This window comes from Mobula birostris, chromosome 9 (genome assembly GCF_030028105.1).
Source record: "Mobula birostris isolate sMobBir1 chromosome 9, sMobBir1.hap1, whole genome shotgun sequence".
NCBI lineage: Eukaryota > Metazoa > Chordata > Chondrichthyes > Myliobatiformes > Myliobatidae > Mobula > Mobula birostris.
In genome coordinates, this window is record NC_092378.1 from 956595 (window position 1) to 983928 (window position 27334).

At 49.3% G+C, this 27334-nt stretch overlaps 1 protein-coding gene across 5 annotated transcripts in view; it reads left to right on the plus strand.

Annotated features, from left to right (window-relative positions):
- LOC140202466 (tetraspanin-9-like) overlaps positions 1–25568 on the plus strand; it is a 204610-nt gene extending 179042 nt beyond the window's left edge. For 4 of the 5 annotated variants that reach the window (XM_072267336.1, XM_072267337.1, XM_072267334.1 and 1 more), the window contains 5 exons: positions 7912–7986; positions 20625–20726; positions 22242–22370; positions 22450–22533; positions 24666–25568. In XM_072267336.1, the coding sequence (XP_072123437.1) occupies positions 7912–7986; positions 20625–20726; positions 22242–22370; positions 22450–22533; positions 24666–24737 (462 nt within the window). In that variant the 3' untranslated portion in view covers positions 24738–25568. The remainder of the gene's footprint in view (positions 1–7911; positions 7987–20624; positions 20727–22241; positions 22371–22449; positions 22534–24665) is intronic. The other variant, XM_072267335.1, reaches the window with a different exon arrangement.
- The last annotated feature ends 1766 nt before the right edge of the window (positions 25569–27334 follow it).

Consider the following 27334-nt stretch of genomic DNA (forward strand, 5'->3'; position numbering starts at 1 on the left):
GCGTCTCACAGACGGTCCGTTCTCAGACTGAATGTCTCACACGGTCCGTTCTCAGACTGGACATCTCTCTCACACACGGTCCATTCTCAGACTGGACGTCTCTCACGCGGTCCGTTCTCGGTTCGTTCTCAGACTGGACGTCTCTCACACATGGTCCGTTCTCAGACTGGACATCTCACACACGGTCAGTTCTCAGACATCATGTCACACGCACGGTCCGTTCACAGACTGGACGTCTCACACACACGGTCCGTTCTCAGACTGAATGTCTCACACACGGTCCATTCTCAGACTGAACGTCTCACACACGGTCCGTTCTCAGACTGGACATCTGTCACGCGGTCCGTTCTCGGTTCGTTGTCGGACTGAACGTCACACACACGGTCCGGTCTCAGACCGAACGTCTCACACACGGTCCATCTCAGACTGAACGTCTCTCACACACGGTCCGTTCTCAGACTGGACGTCTCTCACACATGGTCCGTTCTCAGACTGGACGTCTCTCACACACGGTCCGTTCTCAGACTGGACATCTCACACACGGTCAGTTCTCAGACTGGACGTCTCACACACGGTCCGTTCTCAGACTGGACGTCTCTCACACACGGTCCGTTCTCAGATTGAACGTCTCTCACACATGGTCCGTTCTCAGACTGAACGTCTCACACACGATCCGTTCTCAGACTTCATGTCACACGCACGGTCCGTTTGCAGATTGGACGTCTCACACACGGTCCATTCTCAGACTGAACGTCTCACACACACGGTCCGTTCTCAGACTGGACGTCTATTACGCGGTTCGTTCTCGGACTGAACGTCTCACACACGGTCCGGTCTCAGACTGTATGTCTCACATGCGGTCCATTCTCAGATACAGCGTCTCACACACGGTCCGTTCTCAGACTGAATGTCTCACACACACGGTCCGTTCTCAGTCTGGACGTCTCTCATACACGGTCCGCTCTCAGACTGGACGTCGCACGCACATTCCTTCTCAAACTGAACGTTTCACACACGGTCCGTTCTCAGACTGAACGTCTCTCACGCGGTCCGTTCTCGGACTGAAAGTCACACATGCGGTCCATTGTCAGACACAGCGTCTCACACACAGTCCGTTCTCAGACTGAATGTCTCACACACACGGTTCATTCTCAGACTAGACGTCTCTCACAAACGGTCCGTTCTCAGACTGGACGTCTCTCACGTGGTCCGTTCTCGGACTGAACGTCACACACGCGGTCCGTTCTCAGACTCAGCGTCTCACACGCGGTCCATTCTCAGATTGAATGTCTCTCACACACGGTCCATTCTCAGACTGAACGTCTCTCACACACTGTCAGTTCTCAGACTGGACGTCTCTCACACACGGTCCGTTCTTAGACTGAACGTCTCACACACGGTCCATTCTTGGTTTGTTCTTGGACTGAACGTCACACAGATGGTCCGGTCTCAGACGTCCTGTCACACACATGGTCCGTTCGCAGACTGGATGTCACTCACATGGTTCGTTCTCGGACTGAACGTCACACACACGGTGCGGTCTCAGACTGAACGTCTCACACACGGTCCGTTCTCAGACTGAACGTCTCTCACACACGGTCCGTTCTCAGACTGGACGTCTCTCACACACGGTCCGTTCTCAGACTGGACGTCTCACACACGGTCCGTTCTCAGACTGCATGTCTCGCACACGGTCCGTTCTCAGACTGCATGTCTCACACACGGTCCGTTCTCAGACTGCACGCCTCACAAACACGGTCGGTTCTCAGACTGTACGCCTCACACACACGGTCCATTTTCAGACTGGACGTCTCTCACACAATGTCCGTTCTCAGACTGGACGTCTCTCACTTGGTCCGTTCTCGGACTCAACGTCTCACACACATGGTCCGTTCTCAGACTCAACGTCTCACACACATGGTCCGTTCTCAGACTGGACGTCTCACAGACGGTCTGTTCTCAGACTGGACGTCTCACACACACAGTCCATTTTCAGACTGGACGTCTCTCACACAATGTCCGTTCTCAGACTGGATGTCTATCACAGACGGTCCGTTCTCAGACTGGACGTCTCTCATGCGGTCCGTTCTCGGACTGAACGTCACATACGCGGTCCGTTCTCAGACTCTGCGTCTCACACGCGGTCCGTTCTCAGACTAAATGTCTCACACACACGGTCCGTTCTCAGACTGAACGTGTCTCACACATGGTCCGTTCTCAGATTGGACGTCTCACTCACGGTCCGTTCTCAGATTGGACGTCTGACACACAGTCCGTTCTCAGACTGGACTTCTCACACACGGTCCGTTCTCAGACTGCACGTCTCTCACACACGGTCCGTTCTCAGACTGGACGTCTCTCACACACAGTCCGTTCTCAGACTGGACGTCTCTCACACACGGTCCATTCTCAGACTGGACGTCTCTCACACACGGTCCATTTTCAGACTGGACGTCTCACACACGGTCCGTTCTCTGACTTCATGTCACACACACGGTCCATTCTCGGTTCGTTCTTGGACTGAACGTCACACACACGGTCCGGTCTCAGACGTCCTGTCACACACACGGTCCGTTCGCAGACTGGATGTCACTCACGTGGTTCGTTCTCGGACTGAACGTCACACACACGGTCCGGTCTCAGACTGGACGTCTCTCACACACGGTCCGGTCTCAGACTGAACGTCTCACACACGGTCCGTTCTCAGACTGCACGCCTCACAAACACGGTCGGTTCTCAGACTGTACGCCTCACACACACGGTCCGTTTTCAGACTGGACGTCTCTCACACAATGTCCGTTCTCAGACTGGATGTCTATCACAGACGGTCCGTTCTCAGACTGGACGTCTCTCATGCGGTCCGTTCTCGGACTGAACGTCACATACGCGGTCCGTTCTCAGACTCTGCGTCTCACACGCGGTCCGTTCTCAGACTAAATGTCTCACACACGGGGTCCGTTCTCAGACTGAACGTGTCTCACACATGGTCCGTTCTCAGATTGGACGTCTCACTCACGGTCCGTTCTCAGATTGGACGTCTGACACACAGTCCGTTCTCAGACTGGACTTCTCACACACGGTCCGTTCTCAGACTGAACGTCTCACACAGGGTTCGTTCTCAGACTGAACGTGTCTCACACATGGTCCGTTCTCAGATTGGACGTCTCACACACGGTCCGTTCTCAGATTGGACGTCTGACACACAGTCCGTTCTTAGACTGGACTTCTCACATACGGTCCGTTCTCAGACTGAACGTCTCACACAGGGTTCGTTCTCAGACTGGACGTGTCTCACACACGGTCCGTTCTCAGACTGGACGTGTCTCACACACGGTCCGGTCTCAGACATCATGTCACACACACGGTCCGTTCGCAGACTGGACGTCACTCACGCGGTCCGTTCTCGGACTGAACGTCACACACACGGTTCGGTCTCAGACTGAACATCTCACACACGGTCCGTTCTCAGACTGAACGTCTCTCACACACGGTCCGTTCTCAGACTGGACGTCGCACACACGTTCCTTCTCGAACTGAACGTCTCACACACGGTCCGTTCTCAGACTGCACGTCTCTCACACACGGTCCGTTCTCAGACTGGACGTCTCTCACACACGGTCCGTTCTCAGACTGGACGTCTCACACACGGTCCGTTCTCAGACTGGACCCCTCACACACACGGTCCGTTCTCAGACTGGACGTCTCACACACACGGTCCGTTCTCAGACTGAACGTGTCTCACACAGGGTCCGATCTCAGATTGGACGTCTCACACACGGTCCGTTCTCAGATTGGACGTCTCACACACGGTCCGCTCTCAGACTGGACTTCTCACACACCGTCTGTTCTCAGACTGGACTTCTCACACACCATCCGTTCTCAGACTGAACGTCTCACACACCGTCCGTTCTCAGACTGAACGTCTCACACAGGGTCCGTTCTCAGACTGAACGTCTCACACGGTCTGTTCTCAGACTGGACGTGTCTCACACAGGGTCCGTTCTCAGACTGGACGTGTCTCACACACGGTCCGTTCTCAGACTGGACGTCTCACACATGGTCCGTTCTCAGACTCGACTCTCACACACGGTCCGTTCTCAGACTGGACGTCTCACACACGGTCCGTTCTCAGACTCGACTCTCACACATGGTCCGTTCTCAGACTCGACGACTCTCACACACGGTCCGTTCTCAGACTGGACGTCTCTCACACACTGTCAGTTCTCAGACTGGACGTCTCTCACACACGGTCCATTCTCAGACTGGACGTCTCTCACACACGGTCCGTTCTCAGACTGAACGTCTCACACACGGTCCGTTCTCAGAATCAGCTTTATTATCACCACGTGTCGTGAAATGTGTTGACTTAGCAGCAGCAGTTCAATGCAAATCATAATATAGAAGAAAATAAATAAATAACAATATACATGCGTTGAATAGATTTAAAATTATGTAAAATGCAGAAATAATATATATGAACGTTTGTATTAAGAAAGTGAGGTAGTGTTTCAGGGTTCAATGTCCATTTAGGAATCGGATGGGGGAGGGGAAGAAGCTGTTCCTGAATCACTGAGTGTGTGCCTTCAGGCTTCTGTACCTCCTACCTATAAGACCATAAGATACAGGAGCAGAAGTAGGCCATTTGGCCCATCAAGCTTGCTGCACCATTCAATCATGAGTTGATCCAATTCTTCCAATCATCTCCACTCCCCTGCCTTATCCCCATACCCTTTGATGCCCTGGTTAATCAAGAACCTATCTATCTCTGCCTTAAATGTACCCAATGACTTGGCCTCCCAACAGCAACCCCTGTGGAACTCCACTGGTAACTGCCAGCCAGCCAGAATAGTATCCCTTCATTCCCACTCTCTGCTTTCTGCTGATCAGCTAATGCTCCACCCGTGCTAGTAACTTCCCTGTAATTCCATGGGATCTTATCTTGCTAAGCAGTCTCATGTGCGGCACCTTGTCAAAGACCTTCTAAAAATCCAAGTACACCATGTCTACTGCATCTCCTTTGTCTACTCTGCTTGTAATTTCCTCAAAATTACAAGCAGGGTAGGTTAGTCATGTAGGATTTTCCTTTCAGGAAACCATGCTGGCTTTGGCCTATCTTGTCATGTGCCTCCAGTTACTCCGTAATCTTATCCCTAACAATTGTTTCCAACAACCTTCCAACCACTGATGTCAGGCTAACAGGTCTATAGTTTCCTTTCTGCTGCCTCCCACCCTTCTTAAATAGCAGAGTAACATTTTCAATTTTCTAGTCATCGGATACAGTGCTAGAATCTATTGATTCTTAAAAGATCATTGTTAATGTCTCCGCAATCTCTCCAGCTACTTCCTTCAGAACCCGAGGGTGCTTTCCATCAGATCCAGGAGATTTATCCACCCTCAGACCATTAAGCTTCCTGAGCACCTCAGTCATAATTTTCACTGCACATACTTCACTTGCCTGACACTCTCGAATGTCCAGTATACTGCACGTCTTCCACTGTGAAGACTGATGCAAAATACACATCCAGTTCTTCTGCCATCTCTGCATCTCTCATTACGATATCTCCAGCATCATTTTCTATTAGTCCTATATCTACCCTCGACTCTCTTTTACCCTTTATATACTTTTAAAAAAAAGCTTTTAGTATCTTCTTTGATATCAGTTGCCAGTTTCTTTTCATAATTCGTCGTTTCCCTCTTAGTTTTCTTCTGCAGGTTTTTAAAAGCTTCCCAATCCTCTATATCTTCCCACTAGCTTTGGCTTCTTTTGCTTTTACTTTGGCTCTGACTTCACTTGTCAGCCACTGTAGTGTCCTTCTTCTATTTGAAAATTTCTTATTATTTGGAATATATCTGTCTTTCACTTCCCTTATTTTTTGCAGAAACTCCAGCCATTGCTGCTCTGCTGTCCTTCCTGCTAGTGTCCCTTTCCAGTCAACTTTGGCCAGTTCCCCTCTCATACCACTGTAATTTCCTTTATTCCACTGAAATACTGACACATTTGAATTTAGTTTCTCCTTCTCAAGTTTCAAAGTGAACTCGATTATATTGTGATCACTGTTCCCTAAGTGTTCCTTAACCTTAAGCTCTCTTATCACCACCGGATCATTGCACGACACCCAATCCAGCACGGCCGATCCCCTAGCAAGCTCAACAACAAGCTGTTCTGAAAAGCCATCCCTTAGACATCCTACAAATTCTCTCTCTTGAGGTCCAGTACTGGCCTGGTTTTCCCAATCCACTTTCATGTTCAAATCCCCAACGATTATCATGACTTTGCCTTTCTGACATGCTTTTTCTATCTCCTGCTGTAATTTGTAATCCACATCCTGGCTGCTGTTTGGAGGCCTGTGTACAACTGCCATTAGGGTCCTTTTACCCTTACCATTTCTTAACTCAACCCATAGAGACGCCACACCTTCCGATCTTATGTCATCTCTTTCTAATGATTTAATATTATTTCTTATACACAGTGCCACACCACCCCTCTCTGCCTACTAACCTATCTTTACAATGCATTCTATATCCTTGGACATTCAGCTCCCAATGGCAGCCATCCTTTAGCCAAGTTTCAGAGATGGCCACAATGTTATACTTGCCAATCTGTAGCTGAATTTCAAGATCATCCATTTTATTTCTTACGCTGCGTGCATTCAGATATAACGCTTTCAGTTCAGTATTTGTTGTCTTCTGTTTTTAACTGCACCACACCTCTATTGCCCTGTAAATCATCCCACTGGCTGTGATTATGCCAGATGATCTGCCTGTCCTTTCTATCAACTATGTAGCACGCTACATGAGAAAAGGGCATGCCCTGGGTGCTGAAGGTCCGTAATAATAGACACTGCCTTTCTGAGACACCGGTCCCTGAAGATGTCCTGGGTATTTTGTAGGCTAGTGCCCAAGATGGAGCTGACTAAATTTACAACCTTCTGCAGCTTCTTTCGGTCCTGTGCAGTAGCCTCTCCATACCAGACAGTGATGCAGCCTGTCAGAATGCTCTCCACGGTACAACTATAGAAGTTTTTGAATGTATTGTTGATATGCCAAATCTCTTCAGACTCCTAATGAAGTCTTGCCTTCTTTATAACTGCATCGATATGTTGGGACCAGGTTAGATCCTTAGAGATCTTGACACCCAGGAACTTGAAACTGCTCACTCTCTCTACTTCTGATTCTTCATCGTACTCCACTACGCCCCAGCCCGAGGAGGGTCTGCAGGAGGCTCGAGTGGGGGTTGGGTCAGTGAAGAGGGAGCGTCTCCAGGAGGAACTGGCTGTCAAGTGTGACTATGGCTAATGATGGACAGGCATAGCAACTGCTCAGGGAGTCGGAGTTGAGACCCAGTCTGTGCTGGAGAGTGGGAACTGCCCCCTCACCTCCAACCTGTAACCCCTCACCCCAACCTCTGACCCCTCTCCTCAACCTCTGACCCCTCTCCTCAACCTGTGTCCCCTCACCCCAACCTCTGACCCCTCTCCTCAACCTGTGACCCCTCGCCAAAACCTGCCACCTCACCCCAACGTTTCCCATCATCCACAGGTCCTCACCAATGCTGGTCTGTTTGCCCTCGGCCCACGCTAGGCCCAGCCTCTGCCCAAGCTCTGCTTCAAGTGCAAACAAGAGAAAATCTGCAGGTGCTGGAAATCCAAGCAACACACACAAAATGCCGGAGGAGCTCAGATTATTTCCACAGTCCTGCCAAAGGATTTCGGCCTAAAATGTCAACTGTGCTTTTTTCCATAGCTGCAACCTGGCCTACTGAGTTCATTCCAGCATTTTGTGTGTCTGCCTGAAGTGAGTGGTGTTTGTTCGCCCCGGGCCAGGTCCAGCTTCTGCCTGAAGTGAGTGGTGTTTGTGAAGATGTGGCTGTGTTTGGCTTCCCGGTAATGGCTCTCTCTCCTCCTCCTACAGTTTTTCATTATCCTGTTGACTATTTTCTTAATGGAGATGATCCTCGTCATTCTGTTCTTCGTCTACAAGTCAGAGGTAGGTTCCTCGCACTTATCGCAGGCCCATTGGTAAACAGGAAAACACAGCAGGCTTCTGGAGAATGCTTCTCTCCATGATTGGACTCTTCTCTAGAACCAGGGAGGCCATGAATGATGGGCTCCTGGTGGGAATATTAACCGGAATACTGCTATGCTTCCAGTTGGAAACCACAAGGCACAAATAGAGAATGCAGGAGGCATTCTACAGGTTGGGAACCTCCTGTGGAATCAGTGGGAATGCTGGGATCTGGGACATACTGTAGAACATACTTCTGGAGGAATTCAGTGGGTCAGGCGACATCTGTGGAGGTAGCAGGATGGTTGATGTCTGAATCAGAGACCAGCTCTTGTACCTCTCAAACACTGCCTGGCCTCAGTACTTACAGTAATATCAGTGTGTCTCCCATCTCCATGGGTTCATTGTCCATACAGAAATCTGCTGGTAATGTACATGGAACACACATCAAAGTTGCTGGTGAACGCAGCAGGCCAGGCAGCATCTCTAGGAAGAGGTACAGTCGACGTTTCAGGCCGAGACCCTTCGTCAGGACTAACTGAAGGAAGAGTTAGTAAGAGATTTGAAAGTGGGAGGCGGAGGGGGAGATCCAAAATGATAGGGAAAGACAGGAGGGGGAGGGATGGAGCCAAGAGCTGGACAGGTGATTGGCAAAAGGGATATGAGAGGATCATGGGACAGGAGGCCTAGGGAGAAGGAAAAGGGGGGGGGAACCCAGAGGATGGGCAGGGGGTATAGTGAGAGGGACAGAGGGAGAAAAAGGAGAGTGAGAGAAAGAATGTGTGTATATAAATAAATAATGGATCGGGTACAAGGGGGGGGTGGGGCATTAGCGGAAGTTAGAGAAGTCAATGTTCATGCCATCAGGTTGGAGGCTACCCAGACGGAATATAAGGTGTTGTTCCTCCAACCTGAGTGTGGCTTCATCTTTACAGTAGAGGAGGCCGTGGATAGACATGTCAGAATGAGAATGGGATGTGGAATTAAAATGTGTGGCCACTGGGAGATCCTGCTTTCTCTGGTGGACAGAGCGTAGGTGTTCAGCAAAACGATCTCCCAGCCTGCGTCAGGTCTCGCCAATATATAGAAGGCCGCATCGGGAGCACCGGACACAGTATATCACCCCAGCCAACTCACAGGTGAAGTGTCGCCTCACCTGGAAGGGCTATCTGGGGCCCTGAATGGTGGTAAGGGAGGAAGTGTAAGGGCATGTGTAGCACTTGTTCCGCTTACAAGGATAAGTGCCAGGTGGGAGATCAGTGGGGAGGGATGGGGGGCATGAATGGACAGGGGGGTTGCGTAGGGAGTGATCCCTGCGGGGGTGGGGGGGAGGGAAAGATGTGCTTAGTGGTGGGATCCCGTTGGAGGTGGCGGAAGTTATGGAGAATAATGTGTTGGACCCAGAGGCTGGTGGGGTGGTAGGTGAGGACAAGGGGAACCCTATTCCTAGTGGGGTGGCCGGAGGATGGAGTGAGAGCAGATGTGCGTGAAATGGGGGAGATGCGTTTGAGAGCAGAGTTCTCGGCCTGAAACGTCGAATGTACCTCTTCCTAGAGATGCTGCCTGGCCTGCTGCGTTCACCAGCAACTTTGATGTGTGTTGCTTGAATTTCCAGCATCTGCAGAATTCCTCGTGGTTGTGTACATGGGTTCATCGTCTGTTCAGAAATCTGCAGAGAAGTGTACATATGTTCACTGTCCAGTCAGGAATCTGATGGCAATGGGGAAGAAGCTGTTCCTGATACATCGTGTGTGTGGCCTCGGGTTCCTGTACCTCCCCGTGGTGGTAGCAGTGAGAAGATCAATTATTTTTGGCCCAAACCACATGAATTTTTTGAACAAGTGCTGACAATCAAAAGTTGGTTGTACTAACTGCTAGAGGTAGTCACATGAATAACAGCTGTCTCTGAGAGGACAGTGTGGGCTGAAAGATGCGTGTCAGGTTGTGGCAGGGTGGACCCGAGTAACTGTGTAGATATGACAGTTGTTGGCTACCAAGCTGGTGCCATGGTTGACCGCTGTTCCTGTGCCCTGGTTGGAAACGCTAACCAGTGCTCTGCAGTAACACAAAGCTCCTGCTGGCTCTGTCCTTGGATGGTTGGATTATTGGAAACAGGAGTCAGCAGGAACAGGTGGGGAGTGTGGAGTGGGAATCTGCTGCGTAGCATCAATAAGCTGTCCACTTACTGATTTAATCCACGGAACATTCTGTGAGATCCAACAACAGGAGACCAGTAGCTCACCCTGGGAAGGGTGAACAAACTGGCAGTTTAAAGGTGGCTAGAACCAATGTACAATTTTAGTATAATCTAGTTAATTCCCTGTTTTAGCTGTGTGAATGTCAGGATCAGAATCAGGTTTATCAACACTAACGTATGTAGTGAAACTCGGTTTACCGCTGCAGTACAGTGCAAAGACAGACCATCCTATACATTACAACAAGAAATACATCTATAGATATAAAATTAAATAAGTAGTGCTGGAGGGGAAGAAGTTGTTCCAAAAATGTTGAGTGTGTGTGTCTTCAGGCCCCAGTGCCTCCTCCCTGATGGTAATAATGAGAAGTAATGCATCAAACTGCAGAACTATACACCAAAGAATCCAGCCCTTACAGCTCAGCTCGTTCATGCTGCCCCTGAAGCTTTTCCACATGTCATCAGGCCAATAGCTCTCTGATCCATCCCTATCCAAACACCTTTGAGATACTGTCAGCATAAGACCATAAAACTTAGAGCCGAATAAGGCCACTTGGCCCATCGAGTCTGCTATGCCATGAAATCATGGCTGACTCTTTTATCCCCTCCTCAGCCCCACTCTGCCACCTTCTCCCTGTAATGTTTGATGCTGTGTCCAGTGAAGAAGCTATCAACTTCTGCCTTAAATACACTCAATAACTTGGCCTCCACAGCTGCCTGTGGTAGCAAATTCCACAAATTCACCACCTTCTGGCTAAAGAGATTTCTCTGCATCTGTTTTAAATGGACACCCCTCTATCCTGAGGCTGTGCCTTCTTGTTCCAGCCCCCCCTACCATGGGAAACATCCTTTCCACATCTACTCTGTCTAGGCCTTTCAACATTTGAAAGGTTTCAATGAGATCCCCCCTCATTCTTCTGAATTCCAGCAAGTACAGACACAGAGCCATCAAATGTTCCTTATATGATAACCCTTTCAATCCTGGAATCATCCTTGTGAACCTTCTCTGGACCCTCTCCAATACCACCACATCTTTTCTCAGATGGGGGGCCCAGATCTGTTCACAATACTCAAGGTGAGGCCTCACCAGGGCCTTATAAAGCCTCAGCAGCACATCCCTGCTCTTGTATTCTAGACCTCTTGAAATGAATGCTAACATGGCATTTGCCTTCCTCGCTACCGACTCAACCTGCAAGTTAACCTTTAGTTTGTTCTGCACAATGACTCCCAAGTCCCTTTCCCGCTCAGACTTTTGAATTTTCTCCCCGTTTGGAAAATAGTCAGCATTTTTTATTTCTACTACCAAAGTGCATGACCATGCATTTTCCAACATTGTACTTCATTTCGCAAACATGAGGAAATCTGCAGATGCTGGAATTTCAAGCAACACACACAAAAGTTGCTGGTGAACGCAGCAGGCCAGGCAGCATCTCTAGGAAGAGGTGCAGTCGTGACGAAGGGTCTCAGCCCGAAATGTCGACTGTACCTCTTCCTATAGATGCTGCCTGGCCTGCTGCGTTCACCAGCAAGTTTTGTGTGTGTTGCTTGTATTTCATTTGCCACTTTCTTGCCCAGTCTCCTAATCTGTCTAAGTCCTTCTGCATCCTACCTGTTTCCTCAACAATACCTGCCCCTCCACCAATCTTTGTATCATCTGCAAACTTGGCAAGAAAACCTTCTATTCCTTCATCTAAGTTAGTGATATACAGCATGAAAAGAAATGGTCCCAACACCGACCCCTGCAGAACACAACTACTCATTGGCATCCAACCAGTAAAGGATTCTGTTATTCTCACTCGCTGCCTCCTACCAATCAGCCAATGCTTTAACTGTGCCAGTAACTTTCCTGTAATACCTGGGCTCTTAACTTGTTAAGCAGCTACATGTGTGGCTCCTCAAAGGCCTTCTGAAAGCCCAAATCTATCCTACTTGTAATCTCAAAGAGTTCCAACAGATTCATCAGGCAAGATTTTCCCTGAGGGAAGCTATGCTGCCTTTGTCCTATCTTGTCCTATGTCACCAAGTACTCCATAACTTCATCCTTAACAGCTGACTCCAACATCTTCCTAACTACTGAGGTCAGGCTAACTGGTCTATAATTTCCTTTCTACTGCCTTCCTCCTTTCTTAAAGAGTGGAGTGACATTTGAAATTTTCCAGTCCTCTGGCACCAGGCCAGAGTCCAATGACTTTTGTAAGATAATTTCTAATGCCTCCACAATGTCTACTGCCACCACTTTCAGAACCACAGGGTGCAGTTCATCTGGTCTGGGTGACTTATGTACCCTTAGGCCTTTCAGCTTTTAGAGCACCTTCTCCCTTAGAACCATAGAACACTACAGCACAGAAAACAGGCCATTCAGCCCTTCTAGTCTGTGCTGAAACTTTATTCCGCTAGTCCCATTGACCTGCACCCAGTCCATAACCCTCCAGACCTCTCCCATCCATGTACCTATCCAATTTATTCTTCAAACTTAAGAGTGAGCCCACATTTACCACGTCAGATGGCAGCTCATTCCACACTCCCACCACTCTCTGAGTGAAGAAGTTCCCCCTAATGTTCCCCCTAAACCTTTCCCCTTTCACCCTAAAGCCATGTCCTCTCGTATTTATCTCTCCTAATCTAAGTGGAAAGAGACAACTCACATTTACTCTGTCTATACCCCTCATAATTTTGTAAACTTCTATCAAATCCCCCCTCATTCTTCTACGCTCCAAGGAATAAAGTCCTAACCTGTTCAATCTTTCCCTGTAACTCAGCTGAAGACCCAGCAACATCCTAGTAAATCTTCTCTGCACTCTTTCAATCTTGCTGATATCCTTCCTATAGGTGACCAGAACTGTAACAATACTCCAAATTTGGCCTCACCAATGTCTTATACAACCTCACCATAACATCCCAACTCCTTTACTCAATACACGAGGAATTCTGCAGATGCTGGAAATTTAAGCAACACACATCAAAGTCGACTGTACCTCTTCCGAGAGATGCTGTCTGGCCTGCTGCGTTCACCAACAACTTTGATGTGTATTGCTCCTATACTCAATACTTTGATTTATGAATGCCAGGATGCCAAAAGCCTTCTTTACAACCCTGTCTACCTGTGACGCCACTTTCAAGGGATTATGTATCTGAACTCCCAGATCTCTTTGTTCCTCCGCACTCCTCAGTGCCCTACCATTTACTGTGTATGTCCTACCTTGATTTGGCCTTCCAAAATGCAACACCTCACAGTTGTCTGCATTAAATTCCATCTGCCATTTTCTGGCCCATTTTTCCAGTTGGTCCAGATCCCTCTGCAAGCTTTGAAAGCCTTCCTTGCTGTCCACAACACCTCCAATCTTAGTGTCATCAGCAAACTTGCTGATCCAATTTACCACATTATCATCTAGATCATTGATATAGACAACAAACAACAATGGTCCCAGCACAGATCCCTGAGGCACACCACTAGTCACAGGCCTCCAGTCTGAGAAGCAATCATCCACTACCACTCTCTGTCTTCTCCCACACAGCCAATTTCGAATCCAGTTTACGACCTCTCCATGGATACCTACTGTCTGAACCTTCTGAACTAACCTCCCATGTGGGACCTTGTCAAAGGCCTTACTAAAGTCCATGTAGACAACATCCACAGCCTTTCCTTCATCTACTTTCTTGGTAACCTCCTCGAAAAACTCTAGAAGATTCGTTAAACACGATCTGCCACGCACAAAGCCATGCTGACTATCCTTAATCAGCCCTTGGCTGTCCAAATACTTGTACATTCAATCCCTCAGAACACCTTTCAATAATTTACCTACTACTGATGTCAGGCTCACTGGCCTGTAATTGCCTGGTTTAATTTTGGAGCCTTTTTTAAACAACGGAATGTGAGCTACCCTCCAATCTTCTGGCACAACACCCACGGCTCAGGACATTTTAAATGTTTCTGCCAGGACCCTGCAGTTTCTACCCTAGTCTCTCTCAAAGTCCGAGGAAATATCATGTCAGGCCTGGGGGATTTATCTACCTTTATTCGCTGTAAGGCAGCAAGCACCTCCTCCTCTTTAATCTTTATATGTTCCATGACACTGCTGCTTGTTTCCTTTCCTTCCACATACGCTATGGCAGTTTCCTGAGTAAATACTGATGCAAAAAAATTGTTTAAGATCTCCCCCATCTTGTAAGGCTCCACACATAGATGATCACACTGATCTTCTAGGGGACCGATTTTGTCCCTACTATCCTTTTACTCTTAATGTACTTGTAGAAACCCTTTGGGTTTACCCTCACATTATCTGCCAAAGCAACCTCATGTCTTTTTGCGTTCCTGATTTCCTTCTTTAGTATCTTCTTACATTTTCTATACTCCTCAAATACCTCATTTGTTCTTTGTTGCCTATACCTGCTATACACTTCTCTGTTTTTCTTAACCAGAGCGCCAATATCTCTTGAAAACCAAGGTACCCTAGGCCTGTTAACTTTTCCTTTAATCCTGGCAGGAACATGCAAACTCTGCACTCTCAAAATTTCGCCTTTGAAGGCCTCCCACTAATGTAATAGTAACTGCAGTCACTTCTCTTCCCTTGCACCCTTCAACATCTGGCACACTGCTAGTGTCTTCTGTAGTGAAGACTGATGCAAGATACTCATTTAGTTCATCTGCCATCTTCTTCTCCCCCTTTAATTCTCTGGCCTCATTTTCTAATAGTCTTATATCCACTCTCATCTCTTTTATTTTTTACATACTTGGAAAAAGCTTTTTCTATCTACCTTGATATTGTCTGCTAACTTGCTTTCAGATTTCATCTTTTCCCTCCTAATGATTCTTTTAGTTGTTTTTTGTAAGTTTTTAAAAGCATCCCAATCCTCTGTCTTCCCAATAATTTTTGCTTTGTTGTATGTCCTCTCTTTTGCTTTTACATTAGCTTTGACTTCCCTTGTCAGCCACGGTTGTACTATTTTGCCATTTGAGTATTTCTTTGTTTTTGGAATACGTGTATCCTGCACTTTCCTCATTTTTCCCAGAATGCAAGCCATTGCTGCTCTGCTGACATCCCTGCCAGCAGCTCATTCCAATTTACTTTGGCCAACCCCTCTCTCATATCTCTGTAATTTCCCTTACTCCACTGAAATACTGCTACATCAGACTTTACTTTCTCCCTATCAAATTTCAAGTTGAACTCAATCATATTGTGATCACTGGTTCCTAAGGGTTCCCTTACCTTAAACACTCAGTCCTGATGAAGGGTTCCGGCCCGAAACGTCGACTGATCGTTTCCACGGATGCTGCCCGACCTGCTGAGTTCCCCCAGCGTGTTGTAAGTGTTTCTTTTACCTTAAGCTCCCTAATCGCCTCCGGTTCATTACATAACACCCACTCCAGTATAGCTGATCCCCCAGTAGGCTCAACAACAAACTGCTCCAAAATGCCATCTTGTAGGCATTCAACAAACTCACTCTCCTGAGAGCCATTACCAAACTGATTTTCCCAATTGACCTGCATGTTGAAATCTCCCATGACTATCATAACATTGCCCTTTTGACACGACTTTTCTATTTCCTGTTGTAACCTGTGGTCTACGTCCCAGCCACTCTTGAGAGGCCTGTATATAACTGCCATCAGGGTCCTTTTCCCCTTGCAGTTTCTTAACTCAGTTCACAAAGATTCAACATCTTCCGATCCTATGTCACTTCCTTCTACTGATTTGATGCCATTCTTTACCAGTAGAGCCATGTCACCCCCTCTGCCTACCTTCCTATCCCTCCGATATAACGTGTAACCTTCAACATTCAGTTCCCAACTACAACCATCCTTCAGCCACGATTCAGTGATGGCCACAACATCATACCTGGCAATCTGTAATAATACAACAAGATCATCCAGCTTATTTTTTATACTACGCGCATTGAGGTATAACACATTGAGCACTGTATTTGCTACTCTTTTTGATTCTGCATCCCTAATGCACTGATATTCACCCTGCTGGCTGCAGTTTTGTCCTATCATCTGCCTGACAGTCTGACTGCACGCTATGTTTGCTTTTTCACCATCTGTCCTATCGTGAGTCCCTTCACTTCGGTTCCCACCCCCTGCCAAATTAGTTTAAACCCTCCTCAAAAGCTCCAACAAACCTGCCCACAAGAATATTGGTCCCCCTTGTGTTCAGGTGCAACCCGTCACTTTCAAGCAGGTCATAACTCCCCTAGCATCTCCTTACAGATATAACCCCCACCCTCTAGTGGGAAAGACCTACCGCTCAGATCTCCTTTCAGTTCATCCACCCCACTCTCCATCTGTGCTCTTTCCTACTGAATCCTTTGTGCACCCTCTCTATCAGAGCACTGTGGACTGTTGTTGATGCCCAACCTGAGGAATGATGTGCTCGTGATAGAGTTTCACACCAAAGCCCAAAACGGTGACTCTTTTTTCCTCTCCATAGATGCTGCCTGATCTGGCGAGTCCCACCAGCATTTTGTTAGTGTAGAAGGTTGTAGGTTACTGTTGGATATTGACAGGAAGCACTGTGAAGTGGTACACTTTTGGAAGATCGAACAAAGGCAGAATATAAGGTTAATGACCAGATTCTTGGCAGTGTGAAGAAACAGGGGGATCTTGGGGACCTCACCTACAGATCCCAAAAGTTCCCACACAAGTTGACTGGATGGGTAAGAAGGTGTATGGTGTGTTATCGGAGGATTAAGTTCAAGAATCAAGAGGTAATGTTGCAGCTCTATTAAACCCTGGTTAGACCATACTTGGAATGTTGTAACACACATAAAAGTTGCTGGTGAACGCAGCAGGCCAGGCAGCATCTCTAGAAAGAGGTGCAGTGGACGATTCAGGCCGAGACCCTTCGCCAGGACTAACGAAGACGGAGGGTCTCGGCCTGAAACGTCGACTGCACCTCTTCCTAGAGATGCTGCCTGGCCTGCTGCGTTCACCAGCAACTTTTATGTGTGTTGCTTGAATTTCCAGCATCTGCAGAATTCCTGTTGCTTGGAATGTTGTGTTCAGTTGTGGTGGTTGTCTCATTGTAGGAAGGACATCAAGGCTTTAGAGAGGGTGCAGAAGAGATATTAGGATGCACACAAAATAAGGTCACCCCTCAACCTCTGTCGCTCCAGGGAAAACGGACCCAGCCTGTGTGGTCTTTCCTTCTAACTCAATCGTCCAGTGCCAGTAATGCCTTTGACAGAAGGTATGAAATCATCCTGACATCGAATCCCTGCCCTTTCTGTTCACTTTCCAGTTGGTGCCAAGCCCTTTCATTGGAGTTTCTGAATTGGGAATTCTGATGTTTTCAACATTGGGATGTGGGAATCTGCTTATGATGTGGGAATTCAGGAAGATAGCCTCTGTGGTTTGGACTAGGATCCCTTATGCTGTATTGAACTCAACACACGGTATAGAGATAATATTGATTTAGACCCTGTTAAGATGTTTCAAATGACAAAAGACTGGCCTCATTATTCCTGTAAGTTTGGTTGTCAGCTGGGGTTGTCCTTGTAATCGGGGAAACAGTGATTGGCTCCGCCTGATGGAGCAGATGGTGGCAGATAATCAGCTGTAAGGAGGGATCAGTCTGTCCTGTGCCAAACCCTTGACCTTCTCGTTGCTGCCAGTAGTAATCTCACAAGACACTTCATCCACACACGGCTGGATTTCTACAGACACAGATTACCAGCCTCGGTTCCTGTGTAAAACACCTCTTTCAAAGGGTGGATGGGCAGCCCACACCAGCAGAGAGCAGTCCCAGCACATTGTGGTGACTGAGCAGGAGGAGGCACCAGCCTGGTCACAATACCCAGTCTGCGATGGCCTGTTCTCCAGGCTACTTCTCTGTCTGTTAATCTATGCAGACATCCCACCCTGCAAAAACTCATTTCAGGGAGGTAGCACCGTCAATTTGCGGGAGACTCCTGGGAGAGGTGGGATGTCTGCAATAGAGTAGCTCCTTAGCAGCCAGCCAGCTAGTTTAAATAACGTTAGCTATGCTAATGAACGAATGACACCTGTTAAACTCACCTCAACATGTCCTTTACAGTCTTAACCCACCATGGGCAATAGAAAAGTCACTGTTGCAAACAGTGCAGCGAGCAACACCGTCATTATTTTTGACCCCTGTTAGGCAGGGGTACACTTTAGTGTAGTCTGGGGTGAAGTACGTTTTATATTTTCTTTTGGAACACTCTGCCACTCTGAATTTTTTTTGGAACTCTCTTGCTCTCTCGCGCTTGCTTTCTCGCTCTTGCTCTCGCTCTCTCTCTCGTGGTTGCTGTCACTCACACTCACTCTCAAAAAAATCAATTTCCAGGACATTGTATATAATTTGCGGGCATCAGGGAGCCACTATTAATATGCGGGAGACTCCCGGAACTTCCGGGAGAGGTGGGGTGTCTGTCTATGTACTGCTCAAACCAGGCTAGCTCCAATACTATGGATGTTGGGGAGGTTAGATCCAGGGTTGGGTTTGTGGATGTTTTCTACCTATGCTTTATGGAAATTCTAGAAAGTTTGTAGAGTAGGTTACATGGTCGGCACAACATTGTGGCCCAAAGGGCCTGTAATGTGCTGTGGATTTCGATGTTCTGTGTTCTCTGTACTTCTCTGTGTGTTATTCAGAGAACATCCACAAACTTACCCCTGGATGTAACCCCCCAACACCCATAGTGTTGGAGCTAGTCTGGTTTAACCAGCATATAGATTAACAAACAACACACACAAAATGCTGGTGAACGCAGCAGGCCGGGCAGCATCTCTAGGAAGAGGTACAGTCGACGTTTCGGGCCGAGACCCTTCGTCAGGACTAACTGAAAGAAGAGCTAGTAAGAGATTTGAAAGTGGGAGGGAGAGGGGAAGATCCAAAATGATAGGAGAAGATAGGAGGGGGAGGGATGGAGCCAAAAGCTGGACAGGTGATTGCAAAGGGGATATGAGAGGATCATGGGACAGGAGGTCCGGGGAGAAAGAAAAGGGGGAGGGGGGAATCTCAGAGGAAGATGGAGAACAGGCAAGGAGTTATTGTCAGAGGGAAAGAGAGAAGAAAACAAAATTAGGGATGGGGTAAGATTCCCTGATTTTTTTTTTCTCTTCTGTCTTTCCCTCTCTCCACAGTCTGGGGCCGGAGAAACCCCCACTTTGTAGATCCACCCCTCGTCTCGACGGTCTCTCTCCCCCACCCCGACAGTCTCTCTCCCCCACCCCTCATCCTGACAGTCTCACTCCCCCACCCCTCATCCCGACAGTTTCACTCCCCCACCCCTCATCCTGATGGTATCACTCCCCCACCCCTCGTCCCGACGGTTTCTCTCCCCCACCCCTCGTCCCAACAGTCTCTCTCCTTCATCCTGACGGTCTCTGTACCCCACCCCTCGTCCCAACAGTCTTGCTCCCCCACCCCGACAGTCTCACTCCCTCACCCCTCATCCTGACAGTGTCACTCCCCCACCCCTCATCCTGACGGTATCACTCCCCCACCCCTCGTCCTGACGGTCTCTCTCCCCCCACCCCTCATCCTGATGATATCACTCCCCCACCCCTCACCCCGACAGTCTCTCTCCCCCACCCCTCATCCCAACAGTCTCTCTCCTTCATCCTGACGGTCTCTGTACCCCACCCCTCGTCCCAACAGTCTTGCTCCCCCACCCCGACAGTCTCACTCCCTCACCCCTCATCCTGACAGTGTCACTCCCCCACCCCTCATCCTGACGGTATCACTCCCCCACCCCTCGTCCTGACGGTCTCTCTCCCCCCACCCCTCATCCTGATGATATCACTCCCCCACCCCTCACCCCGACAGTCTCTCTCCCCCACCCCTCATCCCAACAGTCTCTCTCCTTCATCCTGACGGTCTGTCTCCCCCACCCCTCGTCCCGACGGTCTCTCTCCCCCGCCCCGACAGTCTCACTCCCCCACCCGTCCCAACAGTCTCGCTCCCCCACCCCTCGTCCCGACGGTCTCTCTCCCCCGCCCCGACAGTCTCACTCCCCCACCCCTCGTCCCAACAGTCTCGCTCCCCCACCCCTCGTCCTGACGGTCTCGCTCACCCGCCCTTGTCCCAGCAGTCCCTCTCCCCCACTCCGACAGTCTCACTTTCTTGCCCCTCGTCCCGACGGTCTCACTCCCCCGCCCCTCGTCCCAACGGTCTCTTTCCCCCATCCGTCGTCCCGACAGTCTCTCTCCCTCGTCCCAACAGTCTCACTCCTTCGTCCTGACAGTCTCACTCCCCCACCCCTCGTACACTGCTGGTCCTGTGCTGTGTATGAAACTGTTCATTAGGCCACTACTGGCAGGGTAGGTGTGTTGGCACTATGCCATGTGCTGTTACTGGGGACTGTGTGTGTCTGTGTGTGTGTTTGTTTTAGCACACTGCAGTGTGCTGTGACCAGAGATGAGATGTCTGTGTCTCTGGTTGTGCTGAGGTGTTGCTGCTTTCTACAGGTGGCAGAATACGCCCGCGAGGACCTGAAGTCAGGGCTGTCACTCTACAACTCAAACGGTAATATCGGCCTGACCAACGCCTGGAACATCATTCAGAACGAGGTAGGTACAGTGATATCATACACTTTCCCCACCTGCCACCCACTGCCCCCACCCCTCGTCCCGACTCTCTCTCGCTGCCCCACCCCTCGTCCCAAATCTCTCTCCCCCCCACCCCTCGTCCTGACTCTTGCTGCCCCGCCCCTCGTCCTTACTCTCTCTCCCCCACTCCTCGTCCTGACTCTGTCACTCCCCACCCAGTGTGGACACGGTGTTATGGGATGGACAGGGTCGGCATGGACACGGTGTTATGAGGTGGTCGGCGTGGACACGGTGTTATGGGATGGACGGTGTGGACGGGATCGGCGTGGACATTGTTACGTAACCGGCAACAATGAATATTAATCGAGACAGGTTTTATGAAACCAACCAAACATTTATTAAACACATATAAGCGATAAGGGAAAAAAAAAACAAAGGAAAACTTTAACCAGAGGTTAAACAGGTACGCAGCCATTCATCAACTCCACTTGGCTCTGGTTCTTAAAGCGTTAAATACGAAAACAGGTCTTAAAGCGATACAGTCAGATATAGTTCTTAAAGCGATAACTTCGAAAGTCCAACAGTTTTACACATTCAATTGGGAGAGACTTCTCTGGAGAAGGATTTCTTCACCAACGCACCTTTACTGCTGGTTCTGTCCACAGGATTCCCGATGCTGAAAATAAACAGTTTAAATCAACTGACCTTAAATTCCTTTTAGAGAGAGAGAGCCTTTGTGTATGAACTCATTGGGCTTTTACAAGAGTTATCTCGATGCAGGTTCTCTTCAACGAAGACTCAATAAGGTCGATCCTTTATTAAACTGCCAAACGATGCCGACTTCTCTCAATCCTTCACTTCGATGAATTCTTCACTCTCCCTTCAAAACTGTCGGAATTGAGTAAATTGGCACTTCCAGCCACAAAATCCCAGTTCAATAATACAAATCTTGTAAGAGAACGCACCTTCCGTTTTAAAAATGAAACTGCGTCACAAAAACAAACACGCAAAAGAAACAGAGGCACAACACGTTCTACCTGGAAATCTACAAACTCAAAATCCCACTGCGTCACCTGAGTCAACCCTTATACAGTCACGGGGCACATGTTATGGGACATACGGCGTGGACATGGTGTTATGGGATGGATGGGGTCGGCGTGGACACAGTGTTATGGGATGGACGGGGTCGGCGTGGACACGGTGTTATGGGATGTACGGCATGGACACGGTGTTATGGGATGGACGGGGTCGGTGTGGACACAGTGTTATGGGATGGACGGTGCAGACGGGGTGTTCCTGGGATGTACGGGGTCGGTGTGGACACGTTTCCAGGATGTGTGTTCTGTATCGGTACAGTGTCCTCCATCTTGCCTCCCTTCTCCCGCTAATCCCTCCCCTCCACCCTCCCCTCTCCCTCTCCCCTACGCCACTTCCATCCCATCTTCCCCACACACTCTCTCTCTCTCTCCCCCTGTCCGGACCCTCACTGCGTTATGTTTGTACAGACTGTATGACCTCTCTCTGCCTCTCTCACAGTACGAGTGTTGTGGAGTAGACAATGCCACTGACTGGCTGGCCAAAGGGACGACTGCAGTTCCAGACTCCTGTTGTCAGGAGTACAGTCAGAATTGTGGGCAGGACAATCCCAGCAACTGGTTCACCAAGGTTAGTTCTGTAACGAACCCGAGGATACTTTCTGTTGTGCTGAGGGACACACCAGTATCACTGCCCTCCTTTGTTTCAGGGTTGCTATGATAAGATCGAGGCCTTTGTTGAACAGCAGACGGTCGTTCTCAGCTCAGTTGGGATGTGCATCGTGTTGATCCAGGTAAGGACATTTCATAAAGGGTACCCATCTTCACAGCCCATTGAGACCCAGGCTCCAGTCTATTCCCCAGTGCCTGGCTGTCTAGACTTCGGTCTGTTCTCAGTGCCTGGCTGTCTAGACTCCAGTCTGCTCTCAGTGCCTGGCTGTCGTGATTTCAGTCTGTTCTGAATTTCTGGCTGTCTAGACTGCTCAAGGGCAGCAAGATGTCCATAGTCTCAGCACCGTGGACCGGGAGGTTGAAATTGTTTTGTTAGTCCCTGAGCCTTGCGTGCAGAGACCCCTAAAACTCTGAGGATCACTCCCCTCGCAGACGTAACCCGCCGCAGCTCCCACTCTTCAAACCTCTCCCCTTTCCACGCCATCGTTCAGTGGGATCATGTCTGGCCACTTCCCAACACTGATCTTGTTGCTGGCGTTCCAGTGTGGTCTGTTGTGATAAACCTCCCCTCCCCACCCCCCTGTACCTTACTCTGGCCATGACGGTAAACCACCCGCCCCTCCCCCGCCGTACCCTACTCTGGGCATGACGGTAAACCCCTCCTCCCGTACCCTACTCTGGGCATGACGGTAAACCCCCTCTCCCTCCCCCCCATACCCTACTCTGGGCATGACGGTAAATCCCCTCCCCCCCCCCGTACCCTACTCCGGGCATGACGGTAAACCCCCTGCCCCCCGTACCCTACTCTGGGCATGACGGTAAACCCCTCCTCCCGTACCCTACTCTGGGCATGACGGTAAATCCCCTCCCCCCCCATACCCTACTCCGGGCATGACAATAAACCCCCTCCCCCCTTTACCCTACTCTGGGCATGACGGTAAACTTCCTCCCCCCTGTACCCTACTCTGGGCATGACGGTAAACCCCCTCCCGCCTCCCCGTACCCTACTCTGGGCATGACGGTAAACCCCCTCCCCCCCCCCCGTACCCTACTCTGGGCATTGGAGAACAGGGAAACACCAGGGGCTATTGGTCCAGCCATCTTAACCTCTATCTGTTTGCTCTCCTGAAGTCCATCGCCTCCACTGGGGCATAGACTACCAACAGCAGCTCACCAAAGTCCTGTCCTCAGTCAGTCTTTCACGTTGCACTGGAATCCGAGGGGGATTAATATCCTTGCGGGCAGTTTTACTAGAGCGTTGCGAGTGGTTTAAACTAATATGGCAGGGGATGGGAACCAGTACGATAGAGCTGAGGATGAGCCAGCAGGTTTACAAGTAGATGATGGGTGTAACATGAATGTAAGGAAGGACAAGCCAATGACTGGGTACAAGTGCAGACAAGGTAAAGAGTTAAATTGATTTAAAAGGGCGAAGAATGCAGGACTGAAGGTGCTGTATTTAAATGCACGTAGCATTCGGAATAAGGTGGATGGACTCGTGGTGCAATTAGAGATTGGTCGATATGACATAGGCATCACTGAGTCATGGCTGAAAGAAGCCCATAGTTGGGAGGTTAACATCAAAGAATATACTTTGTATTGAAAGGACAGGCAGGAAGGCATAAGGCAGTGGAGTGGCTCTGTGGGTGACAGATGGAATTACATCTTTTGAAAGAGGTGATATAGGGTCAAAGTATGTTGAATCTTCGTGGGTGGAGTTAAGAAATTGCAAGGGTAAAAAAATTATGGTAATCATAGATAGGCCTCCAAACGGCAGCCAAGGTGTGGGGTTGAGATTGCAACGGGAGCTGGAAAAGTCATGTAATAAGGGTAATGACACAATTGTAATGAGGGCCTTCAGTATGCAGCCACAGGCTGCTGTCGTTTCTGTAGCTCTGGACTTTCTAGCCCCATGCCCAACCCTCCTCCTCTCACAGCCAGGGTTGGCACCATCCACGGCGAAGTTACCTCTCTCTCTCTACCTGTAATTCCAACAGAACTCTGAACTGGGCAGTTGTCTCTCCCACTCAGATGATGTCCCCTGGGTCTGGGCACTATCAAAATCTTCCCTGATTCAGAAGATTGAACATTGTGTGACTTGCAGTCCACCATCTGTGACAGCAGTGAACAAGCTGCCAATCCAGTCCACTGTGCGGTGCTGTTCCGGAGGCGGGCAGGGAGAAGGGAACGGGTTGGAGATGGCAGGAACATCATGGTCGGCTGTTGACTTTTGTCCTGTTTCGTTCTCTTCCAGATTCTTGGAATGGTGTTCTCAATGATCCTGTTTCATCAGATCTCCAGAGGTGGTAAAAAGTACAAGGCCTAGTCTGGTCTGGTGTGCACAGGGGTCATGGCTTCAGCAGCTGTGAGTGTTGTCCTCACCCCTCACCCCTCAGCCTCACTGCTGCTTCAGCAGCGCCATCCTTCTCTTTTGCCAAAGAATATTTTGAGCTCTGTCTTCTTCCGTATGACGTCGTGACTGTGGTCAGTCACGTTCCAAACCCAGGTCACTGAGTCCACCTCTTCTGTCTGCCACAAAACCCGTGGGGTTCTCTATGCACGCCCGCAAAGAAATCCCACCGCTGGATGTGAGACTGGCCACCGCTCTTGGTTCTGCACTGGCCTGCTGGTGCCCGCGTTGCTCTCGGCCTGTTTCAGAAGCCAGAGTGTCCCGGCATCGGGCGGCTTGTCCATTGCAGGCAGGAGGGAGACGACTCTGCGGCCAATCATCCAGAACACAGCCCAGCACAGACACCGAGTGGAACTACTTCAGAAAGGGGATCCGGTGGGGCGAGGGTTCATTCTGTGCTGGTGGTCCAATCTCCTGCTCCAAACCTGAAGAATGCCGTGGGTGAGGGTTCATTCTGTGCTGGTGGCCAAGGAGGCCCATTTTCTTGCTCTAAACCTGATCAAACAACTGGTTGCATCTGTCTCTGAGGTCGGTCAGGTCAACACATCTGATCAGTGGGTCACTTTTTACAAATAAATGAGCAACTTTTTTAAAGGTAGATTAGGAAATACGGTTTATCTTTGGGGAACATTTTGTACCCTGTTAAATGTTTTATATTTGGGCTTTTCTTGCTTCACTTCCCCACCACAACCACAATATAATCTTTCAGAATAAAGTTCTGGGATCATGTTTCACAGAATGCTGAGAGCCGTGTGGCTGTTGTTATACTGCTGTCGGAACTGACGATCCAAGGGTGAGTGTGAGGGTGAGTGTGCCCGTCAGTCTGAGGGTGAGTATGTGTGACTGTCAGTCTGAGGGTGAGTGTGAGACTGTCAGTGTGAGGGTGTGAGTGTGCCTGTCAGTGTGAGGGTGAGTGTGCCCGTCAGTCTGAGGGTGAGTGTGACCATCAGTCTGAGGGTGAGTGTGTGCCTGTCAGTGTGAGGGTGTGAGTGTGCCCGGCAGTCTGAGAGTGAGTGTGCCCGGCAGTCTGAGGCTGAGTGTGACTGTCAGTCTGCGGGTGAGTGTGACTGTCAGTCTGAGGCTGAGTGTGCCTGTCAGTCTGAGGCTGAGTGTGCCCGGCAGTCTGAGAGTGAGTGTGACTGTCAGTCTGAGGGGGAGTGTGACTGTCAGTCTGAGCATGTGAGTGCCGGTCAGTCTGAGGCTGAGTGTGACTGTCTGAGGCTGAGTGTGACTGTCAGTCTGAGCATGTGAGTGCCGGTCAGTGTGAGAGTAAGTGTGCCTGTCAGTCTGAGGCTGTGTGTGCCCGGCAGTCTGAGAGTGAGTGTGACTGTCAGTCTGCGGCTGAGTGTGACTGTCAGTCTGAACATGTGAGTGCCGGTCAGTGTGAGAGTGAGTGTGACTGTCAGTGTGAGGGTGTGTGTGTGTCAGTCTGAGGGTGTGTGTGTGAGACGGTCAGTCTGAGGGTGTCAAGTCAAGTCAAATTTATTTATAAAGTACATTTAAAAACAACCCATGTTGACCAAAGTGCTGTACAAACCATAACAGGTAGCTAAAATCACAAATACAAGAAACACAGATATAAGCAGCAAGGCACAGAGCTTATTGGCACAAAATGAACAACACATGAGCCTAAGCACAAGCCAAAAATTCAGCAACAACAGGAAGATTCAAATGCTAGTGAATAAAGGTAAGTTTTGAGCCTGGACTTAAAAGAGTCGATGGAGGGGGCAGATCTGATAGGGAGAGAAATGCTGTTCCACAGTCTAGGGGCTACAACAGCAAAGGTGTGGTCACACGGTGTGAGACAGTCATTCTGAGGGTGTGTGAGACAGTCAGTGTGAGGGTGTGTGAGACGGTCATTCTGAGGGTGTGACAGTCTGAGGGTATGTGACATTCTACATGCGTTTGTGTGGGTTAATGAGTGTGTGCCTCTAATCGACAACTGGTCACTCAGTTTGTAGTGAAACCAGGAAAAGCTGTGACTCAGTGTGAGTCCGGAGGGCGGCGGGAGTCAATGTTACAGGCGAGTGGTGTTTTCCAGTCCTGACCTGATGCCGATTTCTCCCATCACAGGTCACTCGGCTGATTTCCCTACATCCCTGAGGGTGCAACATCATCTTCCCTTCCTTACCCTCATTCCCCCCCCCCTCCCTCAGATCCACAACATTGAGCTGAGAGCTGGCAGGATTCCCATCAACTTCCCCTCACCTACATACAGTTTACAGCAGCCCATTAACCCACATGGTCACCGGGAGAAAATACTAACGATTAACCCACATGGTCACGGGGAGAACATATTCAAGGTCTCGGCAGCTAACCTCGATGAGTATGCCTCAGCTGTCACAGACTTCATTTGGAAATGCACGGAGGACTGTGTGTCTCACAAGACGATCCGGGTATTCCCTAACCGGAAACCTTGGATGAATTATGAGGTCACGTCCCTTTTAAAGGCTAGAGCTGCGGCTATTAGGTCCAGGGATACCAGTCACTACACGGAATCCAGGTGTGAACTC